This window comes from Colobus angolensis, unplaced genomic scaffold (assembly GCF_000951035.1).
Source record: "Colobus angolensis palliatus isolate OR3802 unplaced genomic scaffold, Cang.pa_1.0 Scaffold79, whole genome shotgun sequence".
Classification (NCBI taxonomy): domain Eukaryota; kingdom Metazoa; phylum Chordata; class Mammalia; order Primates; family Cercopithecidae; genus Colobus; species Colobus angolensis.
In genome coordinates this window covers 1,014,322-1,028,610 of record NW_012121709.1, presented here as the reverse complement: position 1 = coordinate 1,028,610, position 14,289 = coordinate 1,014,322, and the positions used below count along the sequence as shown (strand labels likewise).

The following is a 14,289-nucleotide window of genomic DNA, read 5'->3' as shown; positions in this document are numbered from 1 at the left end:
ACTGCACTCCAGCCTGGGTGACGGAGCGAGATCCTGTCTCAAAAAAAAAAAAAAAAAAAAAAAAAAAAAAAAAAACACCCTTGTAGCTATATCATCACATAGGTTTTTAAAAACAGTAACCCTTGTAGCTAAATCATTATGTATGTCTATGATGATTTACTTAGAATAGATTCTGAGAAGTGAATGTTTGAGTTTGTAACATTTTAAGATGGAGAATAGTGGCTATACTGTGATACCATTTGTGTACAATAAGAAAGCTGGTTACACATATACTTGCTTTGTATATGTATATACATTTCAGAAACTGATAATATATTTGCTTCATAAGAAACGAAGTCGGTGCCAACAAGGCTGGGGTAGGAGGGGGACTTTCATTGGATATCCCTTTGTGCTTTCTGAATTTTGAAATACGTGACTGCACTACCTATTCTCCAAATAAGTGGAATTTAACTTTTAACATCTGACAGTTTTGAAAGTGTTTTAGCAAACTTTCCTTCAGAGGTTTGCTTTATCTCCAGTAGTGCGTGGCTTTTCCCACATGCTCACCAACGCTGAGGACCAACACTGAAAAATATTTTTGCATCAGTTTGTTATGCGATATGATGTCTGGTCTTGATTCACGGCTAATGAGTTTATTCAGATTTCATGTTTTGTGACTTACTCAGATTCCAGGAGAGTGTAGGGCAGGACAGCTACAAATGGCTCCTTGCTCAAAATCCATGATATGAGTTAGGAAATCAGGGGTTCCGCTAAAAGAGGGGCCTAGAGAGGAAGGGCTGAGCTGACTGCTCAGTGATTATTCTGAACTCTGTTTACACAGCACATTCCCCATGTGGGTGCATATGGGCATATGTTTTTCTTTTTCTTTTCTTTTTTTTTTTAAAGCAAACAATACTAAACCTACTGTGCTGTAACTTCCCTTTCCCACTTTGCAATATGTGATTAAAATCAATATTAGCCAGCTCTGCCCCAACATCAGATCTCAGGAGCAGGGCAGAGAAAGGAGATTCAGTGGGTAGAACAGCACCCAGGGCTGCTCCAGGCAGGCATGCAGCATGAACATGGACTCATTCCTGCTCTGGGCATAGAGCCAGGCTCAGGGATGTGACTCTGGGCTCAGAGCTGGTGTCTCATGGCACTTTGAGACACTTGTCATGGCACTTCTTTGTCTTTATTTAGGTCTAGATCAGAACCATACATGTGGTTTAGATTAGAACTCATTTACTCTTCCACTCTTTCCTCCATTCAACCCTTCATTGATTTCACAGATATTTCTGGACCCCTAGTGTCTGACAGGCTTGTCCACAGAAAAGTTAAATCCAGATTTCACTGGATTTGGAAACTAGAGGGATGCACAGTGTCTGGAAACATAGAGGAAGCACATCTACAGGAGGTAATTCTTATGCTGAGTCCTGAAGGATGAGTAGGAGTTTTCCCCAGAGGAAGAGAGGGAGAGGACAGTCCCGGAAAAGGGAGCAGCAGGTGTGAAGAGACCTGCATGGAGGTGAGTGTCACTTGAGGAGGGGTTGTATAGATAAGGCAGGGATGGAGGTGAGTTTGAAAGGGCTTGATTGTCATGCTAAGAAATTCGAGAGCCATTGTAGAGTTATTGAAGCAAGGGGGTGACAAATTCAGATTTGTGTTTTACAAAGCTCAAACTTATGTGGTAGAGGTGCCAAGCACACAGAAATGAGTCAGGAGTCTACTGCAACTGTCCAGGCCTGAAATGTCAGGGTCTGAGGCAAGACAGCAGCAGTGAGAAGGGAGAGGAAGGAGCAAATTCAATGGGTGTCCAAGCAGTGGTTTCAATAGGACTTGATGCACTGGACGGACACGAGGAGTGAAGGACAGGGCATCATCAACGGGGTGGATTGTAAAGAGCATCACTGTACATGAGTTACTCCCCCGAATTTCAGTATTAGAGACTACTTGAATTGGTGAAGACGTTGGAGACGAGTTAGTTCAATCTCTTCCCAAACACTGCTTTCTTTCTATGACATTCCTAATCTGTGGGCTTTTGTCTTAGGCTTGATTTCTTCCAGTGACAAGGAACTCATTCCTGCTTCTTTAGATAATTCAATCTGATCTATCACAGAAAGTGTTTTTTTTCTATGTGACTTACAACCTTCTAGTAGGAATTTGTGCCTCTCTAACACACGGCAAGTATCCCAGAGCATGATAAAGAATGGGGCAGCCTTACCTCATTGAATTCGGGATTCAAGGTTTTCTTTTTAATTTGAGTCTTGTGTTTGGCCTTCTTTCCCATGTCCGGTTTCAGCCAGCTGAGAGGAGACACAAATGCTATTATGGATGACATTTAATGAATAACAACAGCCTCTTGACCCCAAAGGCCCCTTCTTTATCAGGATGAATTGACGAATAAATCGGAAAGGGATCAACACTGATATGACCAATGTGCATTAGAGCATCTGCTTGGTACCTGGCACTTGACTGAGCACCTTAGGCATATTTAATCCCCACATGACCGTAGGCGGTAGAACTATAACCACTCAGTTTACAGACACAGAAAATGAGATCCAGAGAGGCTGAAGTGTGCCCTAGCTCACACAGCTGGGATTGAATCCAGATGTTACATCTAGAGTCTGTGTTCTTAGCATGCTCACTTTCTCCCCATAAATCAAATTGATGGTCACACTGGTGGTGCCTGGCATTTTACCATCTATGCCACCTTTGGCTGCCCCCAATTCCTAGAGAGATGCTGGGTGTATGCACAGAAAGGGGAAGATGCAAATCTAATTATTGTCACTCCACCTTCAAAACTATGTACTGGATTCCTTTTAAACTCAGGGGAGAGTTCAAAAACCTTCATGTGGCCTTAAGACCCTGCAGGTTGGGTTTCTGTTCCATCCCAGCCTAACCTTACGTCATCTTCCTCACCCCACTCCTTACTTCTCCTTTCCACCCAACGGCCTTTGAGCAAACTGTTTCTTCTGCCTACAGGGCTCTTTTCCAGTGAGGCCCAATGTCTAGCACATAGTAGGTACTCAATCAATATATTCTGGGTAAGGCTGGGTATGATGGCTCGTGCCTGTAATCTCTGCACTTTAGGAGGCCAAAGTGGGAAGATCACTTGAGCCCAGGAGTTCCAGACCAGCCTGGGAAACATAGCGAGAGCCTGTCTCTATAAAAAATAACAAAAATTATCTGGGCACAGAGCTGTATGCCTGCAGTCCCAGGTACTTAGGAGGCTGAGATGGAAGGATCTCTTGAGCCCCAGAGTTTGAGGCTGCAGTGAGCTATGATCACACCACTGTACTACAGCCTGGGTGATAGAGTGAGACCCTGTCTCTTAAAAAAAAGAGAGAGGGAAAAAAAAACACAAACCAAACCAAACAAAATATTTCCTGGGTGAGTAAACACAATGGGCTAAACACTGCTAAGGGCTAAGACATTTGGATTCTGATTCAGGTTGTCACCAGATGAGCAGCTTTAAACGTGAGCGTAATTTTACTGTTCCTGTGTTTCTTGACCTGTAAAGAGGGCAAACATCTCATTCTCATCTACAGAAGTGGTTTTGAGGATTTTTTTTTTTTTTTTTTGAAATGGAGTCTTGCTCTGTCGCCCAGGCCGGAGTGCAGTGGCGTGATGTCGGCTCACTGCAAGCTCCATCTCCCGGGTTCACGCTATTCTCCTGCCTCAGCCTCCCAAGTAGCTGGGACTACAGGGGCCCACCACCACACCTGGGTAATTTTTTGTATTTTTAGTAGAGACGGGGTTTCACCGTGTTAGCCAGGATGGTCTCGATCTCCTGACCTCGTGATCCACCCACCTTGGCCTCCCAAAGGGCTGGGATTACAGGCGTGAGCCACCACGCCCGGCCGAGGATAATTTTTAAGAAGAGATAAAAATGAGAAATTAAAAATTACCAAAGAGCTAAGCAAAAATAATGGGAAGTTCTGGCTTTTAAAAAATCTTTATTAGATCAGAAACTACTTAGTGGTCTCCCATTTCTTCTCCCATAACTGCACCCAGCAGGTCAGCTGCTTCACTGGTGACCACGGCAATTCTACTTCTTCTGGAAGGATTGGGTGGGTGGGGGAGGGGTGGTAGAGATAATTATTTAAGAAAACCAATCTGCACATGGCTGACTGCTAATGGAGTGCTGGACAGCACCCCTCGAGCTCATTTCCTCTCTTGGGTCATATGAGGAAATAAAATCAAATTACTCTTAGAAACCAAACTTGTCCCATGAGCATTCTTTGTTAACTAGACCTTCATTCAAAGGAAATCTGAAAGACAGCCCACATGAATCTGTTCTTTGGCCATGGACTAAAGGGAAGTATTGCTTTCTGCTATCAGAGGCAATGGAGGTGGAGGGAGTGTCTCCCAGCTGGAGAGAATATTAGTAAATACTCTTTGCCATGAGTAAGGACAGTGATGGTGGTTATTTATAACCACAATGGCAGGTATTTATTGAGCATTTACTGTGTACCAAACCCCTTGAAAATCTACCTCTCAGCTTGCATTCTCCAATTGCAGGGGGTAAAATTGACGAACAAGCTACTGGGCTCTGCATTCATGATGTTCTTGCTGAAGCCATGCTTCCCACAAGCTATTCTTAGCCAATAACTGACCCTGGCAGGGACACTAGGCAGTCCCATTTCTGGGAAATGCAGGACTCCTCTGATGGGTGACTGTGCTCAAGGATTCTACATCACCTTGGATGAAACAGTGCAGCTTCCTTGGAGCTGCACCGTAGCCTAAGATTGTTTCTACCCACACTTCCTTCCTTCTCTGCTCCACAGGGATCACACCTGCAGCAAGATCTGTGGTCTCTATGGCTCCCCTCTGGATTCCTCCTTATCTCCTCTACAGGCATTTCCCCAACAAATCTCTTGCACACCTTATCTTCTCTTGGTGTTTCCTTCTTGGAGGACCTGAACTAATACACAGTATTACTCTGTCCATTTTGCAGATGAGGACATTGAGGTCTAGAGATGTTAAGTCATGAGCCCCAGGTCACATGGCTAGAGCATACTGGAGACCCCATGCTCCATGGAGATCCATATCCACAGAAACATACGTGTTGCTGCCCCAAGGCCAGCAGAATTCTACTGAGGTGCTAAACATTTCTGTACCAGGCTCAATTTTCTGGTTGCTTCCTTTGTGCTATCTCATTTGCACCCTAAGCCCACTCTTGGAGATAAGTGGAACTCTTGTCTCTGTTTTACCATTAAAGAAACTGAGTGAGAAGCTAAGTAACTTGCTTAGAGTCCACAGCCAGCAACCGGCAGAGACGAGTCGGGTCTGATGTCGGACACAGCGGTGGCTCTGAGATTGCACTTGGCAGACCTCCAGCTACAGGAAGCGTAACTGACCAAGGCCCTGGGTGCAGTCCTTGGAAGTCCATGATGTATTTGTGCCAAGGCCATGCTCCCAGTCAATGACTGGGCCTGGCAGAGATGCTAAAGTTGGCCCACTCCTACGAGACACAGGACATGTCTGATGGCCAGTTTTGGCTTGAGGACTCCCTGGTGGCCTTACTGAACTTGTATCTGGAATGCTTCTCTCCAACTTCCCTACCTATTCCCCTCATCAGATCAGACTTGCATTGTAGTCTAACATCTCTCCCTTTCTCCCCTGACTCCCCTCAGACTTCCTGGAATGAGCATTTCCCCTGATAAGCCCCTTGTCTGCTTAATCCTATTTTGGCATCTTCTTCTCAGAGGATCTGGACTAACACAGATAACAGAGTCTTTTTATTCTCCATGATTGAGATTACTGGAATAGACCCCAGATCGAAGGCATTTTTTTTTTTTTTTTTTCTGAGCATTTCCAGAATGAAACTGGAAAACGCCAGATGGCCTCTTTGGTGGTGGAGGTCTGAGCGGTGCGAGGGGTGTGCGGCCAACTCCTGGGAGCTACAAATGGGGCTACGACAGCTAATCTGCATTATTGTAGAGCCATCAGCAGGCCCTCGAGAGGACAGAGTCACAAAACTTTGCATGTGGGCAAGTGACACACCAGTTTGACTGAGACTCCAGACCCACACTCTTGCCAGTTCTAGGCATTTGTTTCACTGTGACCTTGGGCAGGTTCCTTGCCCTCTCTGGGTCTCAATGTACAACAATCCTGGGGAACCTCTCTGGTTCTCCTCTTCCAAGGATCCAGGACTCCTTCAGGACCCACCCGTAGCCCCAAGGCATTGACTTACAGCTTGACAAATGGATCTGAGTAGCCATTAGCATCCATGGCAGCCAGGTGCACACAGCGTATGATACCCACAATGAGGCCTCCCTGCTGGGTGCTGTACATGAGAGAGACCAGGATCTTGCCACGCTCCTCGATGTCACCAACACGCTCCACCTGCTGCATTGGGGGAAAAGGCAGTGTGGGCCTTGGAGGGGAGGGGGCCAGGCAATGTGAATGGGGAGCATTAGGGAAGAACCTATGAAGGGCAGGTGGAGCTCGACCAGCTCTAGGGAGCCAGCACCAAGGACAGCAGATGGCCAAGCCTCCAAGGAGGAGCCAAAGGTGAAAGTCGGGGACCAGTCTCAGGCACATGGGGACCAATGGCTTCACTTTGACTTAGACATGGATGAACTCTGACTGTGAGCACAGATTAAACTTGCTCCTGGTCACTGATTGGCTTTGGCTCTAACCCAGGACTGACCCTTGACCCTGGCCCCAGACAGATTCTTGCCTCTGATCTCAGACTCCATTAATGCAACCAGTCTTCTCAAAGGGCAGTCCCTGGAGTCATATGAGGGACCCAGGCAGACAGCATGAAGGCTTACTTCGGTTTCTACCAGGCACACAGCTCAAAGAATGCACCCACTCCAAGAAAGGAGTGGGCCATTGCTCTAGTCAGTAGAATTGTCTACAGAGCATCTGACAACAAGGCCAAAAACCTGGTGGGCATTCTAGGTATGAGAGAAAGGGGCTGCCCCCTCCTCAGAGGCTTAGGTGTGGAGAGGATGTCCCTTGTCTCATGCTCAAACAACTTGGGCAAAGGGTCGCTCTCAAAGCAAATCAACTCCAGGGTGGTTGCAAGAGAATGGGTGAGGAAGGGGACAGGGAGGGAGAGAAGAGGAAGATGCTAGCCCAGCCCAGCACAGACCCCAACTGTGGCTTCAATTCCTGCTCAGTGCTCACCTCCTCCTCATAAAGGGCCATGCCTCGGGCTGACCCGGTGGTCCCAGCACGTTTCATCTGAAAAGAAGAAAACAAACAAAAGATAACATTGTCTATGGAGCTCATCTTCCTGCACAAGAAGGACCAGAAACCCCTCACACTTCCATTAGCATCCAGAGCCATGGAAGTGGGTTCTTAAGCTACTGTGGCCCTCCTGTGTTCTCCCTTTTAGCTGAAATTTATAAAACACAGTCACATGGCAAGCTATGTGAATGTATAACAACCTATGATATAGGTTCTGTTACAATTCCAATTTTACAAATGAGGATCCTGAGGGTCCAAGTAGTTAAGCCCCTTATGCAAGGTTACACAGCCAGTAAGTATCAGAGCTCTCCACACACAAACAGAAAAGATTTCATTTTCTCTGGTTGAAGTGGCTCAGGGGTCTTGGGGTCTGACCCAACAGGTGTTTTTTCCCTTCATGGCCCCTGGGGCCCTTTTGCTGAACTCTAAGGTTCTGGGAAACAGAGTTAGAAAACCATTGGTTAAATCCAACCTCCCCACTTTGGAGAGGAGGAAACCTGAGGTCCAGAGGGGAGGGGCCCTCAGTGGGATATAATGGGGGAAGATGGTGGTGCAAGGGTTACGGTTTAATGGCAAAGAGCAAAAGAAGATGATCAGTAGTGTTCTGCGGCTGCTGCAGCCCTCTGGCTGTCCTGCACCTTCATGTTTCTGGGGCTGGCTGCATCCACCATAGCAAGATGGGCAAACCCAAAGGCTGATGACCCAGGCAAGGGCCTGGCCATTGTCCTGGTCAACTGGACTCATGGAGTTGGAGAAAGAAGAGAAGCCTTAAGACCCAGCTGTCACCAGGCAAAAGCCCAGAAGAAATGCCTCGCTCCTAGGGATGTCTTTAAGGATTTATTTTAAGCCTGGAATTCAGTAGAAATCCTTCCTTGCAATTTTCCTTGTTGAGTCTTGTTCCTTTGCCTGAGTTATAAAACTATGGCATGGCATGCAGATATTCCATCCTCAGGCTGGCCATCTGCTGAGAAGATGCTGCAGGATTTCCCCTCCTGCACCCCATAGCTTCCCTGTGGAGAGCAGGCAGGCTGCTCAGAGAGACCAGGGGTGTGGTAGGAGAGCTGGGCTCTGGCCAGTGCTCAGTGACCTTGGAGACTTGCTACCCTCTCCGGGCCCAAGTTGGCCCACACTTAAGGCAAGGCAGCCTGAATTGTCTCTAAAAATGTAGATTGTTGAGTCCTACCCTACCCCACTAAAACAGAATCCCTATGGGAGACCTCCACAAATCTTAGTTTGTAAAGCTCTGGTTTTAAAATCCCCCGGTTAATTCTGAGGTGCAACCTCATTTTGATCCTTGTTATTTTCCTCAAAGAGCAAGAATTACATCTGACAACAATGACAATTCTAATACTTCATATGTATTATCACATTCAATCCTTAAAAGATCCTATGAGGTTAGCACCACAGTATCCCATTTTACAGATGAGACATCTGAGGCCCAGAGAAATTAAATAATTTGCCTCAGGTTATACCCTAAGTGGCAGAGCCAGAATTCACACCTGAGAGTCTGGCTGCAGAGCCCATACTCTTAAACTCTAGGCTATGCTGCCTTCTGTTTATCTACATGGTGATTTCTGACTTCATGACTGACAGGTGGGCAAGGCAGCATTATTTCCTATACTAACAACTGTTAATTTATGAGTGCTTACTATGCACTAAGTTCTAGTTCAATTATGTTATTTTTTCAAATACAACCCTCCCAAGAGGCAGGTACTGTTACAACACCCACATTACAGACAAGAACACCGAGGCTTGGAGTGGTTCAGCCCCCTGGCCAAGGCCATAGAGCAGCAAGTGGCAGAGCTGGCTCTGAACCCAGGAATCCCGCACTGCCCCTGCCATGCTGTCCATCCAGTTTGGCCAAGAAAAACTCATGTTCAAAGTGATGCTGACACAGGGTTTGTGAAAGGCAGAGAGAGAATGTAGCCTGAGGTTGTGAGCTGGAATCTTGACTCTCCTCTGCAGACCTGCTGCAGTGCCTCTGCTACCCAATACCCTGTGGATATATTTCCCCCAATTCAGCCCCAGAGGAAGGCAGCTCCTCCAATCTCCCCTCCTCCCATCAGATCCTCAGGGTAAAGTCACTCACAGGAATCACTCGCTCCAGGCAGATGTTGAAATTCTTCCTCTGGTTGGGCTTCAGTTTCTTGAGGGAGAATCTGGTCTCACCAATAAATTCATTGTGGCCAAATTTGTCCTCATCACAGACAGAGATCCTGCCACCAACACAAGGGGTAGAGAGAGAAACAGGAACAAATATTGAGATCCTGCTGTGTGCCAAGAGCTGTAGCTGATGCTGGTAAGGAATGTGTGATGTACATGGAAATAATATGATTTCCTATTTATTTATTACTGGGCCAAGTGCCTTTAATTTCTTCTTTATTGCAGTATAACTGACATGCAGTAAAGCACATAAATTTAGTTTACAGCTTGATGAATTCTTGCATATGCATATACCCACATAATTCCCATCCAGGTCAAGATATAAAACATTCCAGAGACTGAAAGACCCTCAGGATCTTTTGTAGTCACTGCCTTTCTCAAAGATAGCCACTCTCTTGCCTCTGGCCACATGAAGTCATTTGTTTGGTTTTTGACCTTCATATAAATAGAATGATATAGACTCTTTTATGTTGGCTTCTCTTGCTCAAGATTATGTCTGTGAGATGCATCCATGCACAGTATAACTTATCTTTTTTATCACTGCATAGTATTCCACTGTGTAAATATACCATAATAATTCTGCTGTTGATACAGGTTGTTTCTAGTTTTGAGTTATTATGAATAATGCTGCTATGGAATATTTATGTTCATGTCTTTTGGTATATACATGTACATATTTCTTTTGAGTATTTTCCTAGGAGTAGGGTTGCTGGCCATGGACTAGGCATAAGTTTAGCTTCAGTAGAAACTTCAAAACAGTTTTCCAAGGCTGTTCCACCAATTATGTCCCTACCAGCAGTTTATAGAGGTTCTGGTCACTCTTTATTCCCTTTGACTTCAATTATGTTAGTCTCTAATTTTAGCCTTTCTGGATGGGTCATAGTATGTCACTGTAGTTTTAATTTACATTTCCCTGATGACTAAAAAAGTTGAGCCCCTTTTCATATACTTTATGGCCATTTGAGCATCCTCTTTTGCAAAGTCAGGCTAGGAACTTTTCTCATTTAATTTTTCCTCTTTCAAAACAACTGCATTTACCATTTAGAGAAGATACTGGGGCCCAGAAAGATTAAATAACTTTTCCCTAATAAAAGGTGGAACCAGGGTTTGAATCCAGGTCTCCCTGAGTCCTATAGTAATATATTGTCTTTTGTTATCTACCTTACACAGCATTGAGTAATAGTGGCACAAAATGGGCAGGTCATAAGAAATGTCCCTTAGGACAAGAGTCTCCAACTCCCAGGTCACAGACCAGTACCAGTCTGTGGCCTGTTAGAAATCCGGCTGCACAGGAGGAGGTGAACAGCAGGTAGGCAAGCACTACCACTTCAGCTCCGCCTCCTGTCAGATCAGTGGCAGCACTAGATTCTTATAGAAGCATAAAACCTATTGTGAACTGCACATGTGAGGGATCTAGTTTGCATGCTCCTTATGAGAATCTAATGCCGGATGATCCAAGGTAGAACAGTTTCATCCTGTAACCTTCCTTCTCCCTACCCCAGTCCATGGAAAAACTGTCTTCCACAAAACTGTTCCCTGGTGCCGGAAAGATTGGGAACTGCCGCCATAGGAGACGAAAAGGACCAGTCACGGCATGATAATTTATCCTGACATATACTAAGAGAGGAAAGGACTTATTGTCCTCCAGTGGCATGGGAGGCATTCTTGGGGGACAGGAAGGGACTGTAAAGGTACCACACTCCTTGACCACCAACATTAGTTGAACAAATGTTCAAAGTCCTGGAGGACCCAAACACCCTCGTAGCTGAGTCCTGCACTGTATAACACTGGAGAAGAAACTCGTCTTTGATGAACTGGTTGGGGTGTAAACAATATCATCCTTCTTCAGGGCAATGCATCTCCAAAGACATGAGAGAATAATCACTGCTTTTGACCCTGTCGCACCACTTATAGGAATTTACCTCAAATATATAATAAGGCAAGTACAAAAATATTTAACTACAATGGTCCAAAAAGCAGTTAGAAAGGGTAAATGAGATCTAGTATTTGATAGCACAACCGGGTGACTATAGTCAATAATTTAATTGTACATTTAAAAATAGTGAAAAGAGTATAATTCAATTGTTTGTAACACAGGGATAAATGCTTGAGGTGATTAAAAAACCCATTTATTTTAACCCATTTAAAAAACTCATGATGCGATTATTACACATTGTATGCCTGTATCAAATTATCCTATATACCTCATGAATATTAATATATACACCTACTATGTACCTACAAAAAAATTAGAAATATATTTAACTACAAAGATGTTTGTCACAATATTGTTTGTAACTATGAAGAAAGCAGAAATAAATACTGTACAATGGAGGAACTGCTTAAGAAAATTATGAAATAACCATCAAATGCAATAGTGTACATTAGAGAAAGTGTTGTACTTAGTCACTAGGGAAATTTGAAACCACAACGTAACACCAGTGCACACCTACCAGAAAGGCCAAAATGAAAAAGTGTTGATGAGGCTGTGAAGCAACTGGAACTGCCATGCATGGCTGAAGGGAGTGCACACTGGCACAGCCACTGTGGAAAACTGGAAGTTTCTACTAAAGCTGGACATACACATATCTTATGGCTCAATCATTACACTTCTAGGTATATATGCAACGGAAATGAGTGCACCTGTGTACCTAGAAACAGCTACTAGAATGTTCCTAGCAGCACTATTTGTAATAGCCCCAAACTAGAAACCACCCAAATATATCAACAGTAAACTGGATAAATAAAACTGTGTTATGTTCATGCAATAAAATAGTAAATAGCAACAAGAACGATCTACAACTACACACAACGTAGATGAATACACAGGTAGAATGTTAAATGAAAGAATATAGATACAAAAGAGCAACACAATACAATTTCATTTATATAAAGTACAAAGGCAGACAAAATTAACTTGTTCTGTTAGATGTTAGGATGTTGAATACCCCAGGGGAGTATTCAATAGGAAGGGGCCACAGTGGGGGGACTTCTGCAGCCTAGAAATGTTCCATTCCTTAAGCCCAGTATGTTCACTATTGTGAAAATTCATCAATCTGTGCACTTATTATATGTGCATTATGCTAAATGAATGTTATGCCGCAATAAAAATATTTACTTAGAATAATGTTGCAGCCAATTTGGAAAGCAGTTTGCATGTCTTGTGAAATTGTTTTGAAAAAATCACATGTCCCATGATGCAGTAATAATTCTCTTTGGTTTCTGTCCTAAGGAAACACTCATATGTACACAAGGGAGAATGAAGTTGCTCATTGCAACTTTGTTTGTAGTAGAGTAAAAGCTGGAAACAATTTAAATGCCCACCTGTAGGGAATTGGCTAAATAAACTGGTAAACATTTATGTAAAAATTTAAAACGTGCCAAATAATACTGTACATTGTTTATAGATACATAATTATGAAGTATAAGACATACTTGAGAATGATACCCCAAAAATTCAGGATGGTGTTTAGCTCTTGGGAGAGAAGGAAGAGGACAGGACAGGGTGGGATATAGAATATACAAAAGGAGCTTCAACTTGCATAGGAGTGCTTTATTTCTTAAAAAAACAGCTGATGCAAACACAGCAAAATAGCAAGATTTTTAACAGATCAAGTATTGGGTGGGTTCATGGATGTTTGTTTTAGTATATGCTACACTTTTCTATTCATCTGTAATATTTAAGAATAAGAACATTTTTAAAAATCTGTGATAAATCCATTCTGTAGAATATTCTGAGGCAGTTAAAAATTAGGTGGATTTAAACGTTTTTTCACGGCTATAACACTAAGATATATTGTTAAGAATAAAAGGCAAGTTCCATATATATATATATATCCGTTACTTCTAATGGCAAAAACTGCAATTACTTTCACACCAGCCTAATAATTCAACATTGTAGAAGAATATGAAATGGTATCAATGTATTCTTAAGTGATACAGATATATTAATGGGATGATCCATTGCAATAAACATTTTTATAAGCACTCAATTTTATTAGGAAAAAACTTTCACATACACACCCACACATGCACCCAGCCCACACACACACCCTGAATGAACAGATACCAAGATGTTAACAGTAAACAGTTTCAACTTATCTGTATTTTCCAAAATTTCTACCAAAAATATATATCATTTTTTGGTAAAAGTAAACAAGTAAGAAAAAAATGAACTATGCAGAGATCTTTTTAGAGTGAGGCCCTGAGGGCCTCACCCCAAGTCTCAGTTCCACCCTCCCTGAGTCTCCCCTTCACCTCCCTCTCTGCCCTCTGCCTGGCAGGTACCTGAGGGTCTTCCTTTGCATGTCCTCGTCGGTGATGCCGTGATAGACGAGGGTCTCATTCCAGACAGGGTTCCGGGTATTCCGCAGAGTTTTTGTACGAAGCTTGTTGGACTAGAGCCCCAGAGAGATGGACAGACACCTACCTCAGTGGGGAGCCAGTTCTGGAACCCCATCGTTTGGGCTGACATGGGGTGGGTGGGTGGTTTTCCCCGTAGGAGTGTCCCGGGGCTTAGTTATTCCCAAATGCATATTCTCAGGGAGTGGGGGACATCCTCTAGGATCATGGCCACAGAAAAATGGATCAATGCTTTGACACTGGGTCCCCTCTCCCTCCATGCACTGAGCCTCCTCCTTGAACTTTCCCTTAAGAAAGCAGAGACATCTTCCTTTGAGAAGAAATCATTTATAGGTCAGGGAGGCAGAAACGAGAGTCACCCATTCTCATTTAGGCAGGGGATATTGGGATGGCTCTCTCTGTTCCCTCCAAATAGTACCCTTCATGCCTAAAATTCCTAGAGGGGCCAACAGTTTTCATTTTACTCTGAGACAGAGAAGGCTAGAAATGCAACTATGCCCAGAAGAGGTGGGCTGGTGGCAAAGCTCATTCCTGCTAATATGCAAATGATTCACATTAGATTCTTCAGCAAAGCAGCTTTGGCTG

At 43.9% G+C, this 14,289-nt stretch overlaps 1 protein-coding gene across 3 annotated transcripts in view; it reads right to left on the bottom strand.

The window, feature by feature from the left end:
- Positions 1-14,289, bottom strand: part of RPH3A (rabphilin 3A) — a 338,292-nt gene that overhangs the window by 5,000 nt on the left and 319,003 nt on the right. For all 3 annotated transcript variants that reach the window (XM_011928670.1, XM_011928669.1, XM_011928671.1), the window contains 5 exons: positions 13,630-13,739; positions 9,269-9,395; positions 7,117-7,173; positions 6,176-6,330; positions 2,201-2,282 (listed from right to left, as the gene is read on the bottom strand). In XM_011928670.1, the coding sequence (XP_011784060.1) occupies positions 2,201-2,282; positions 6,176-6,330; positions 7,117-7,173; positions 9,269-9,395; positions 13,630-13,739 (531 nt within the window). The remainder of the gene's footprint in view (positions 1-2,200; positions 2,283-6,175; positions 6,331-7,116; positions 7,174-9,268; positions 9,396-13,629; positions 13,740-14,289) is intronic.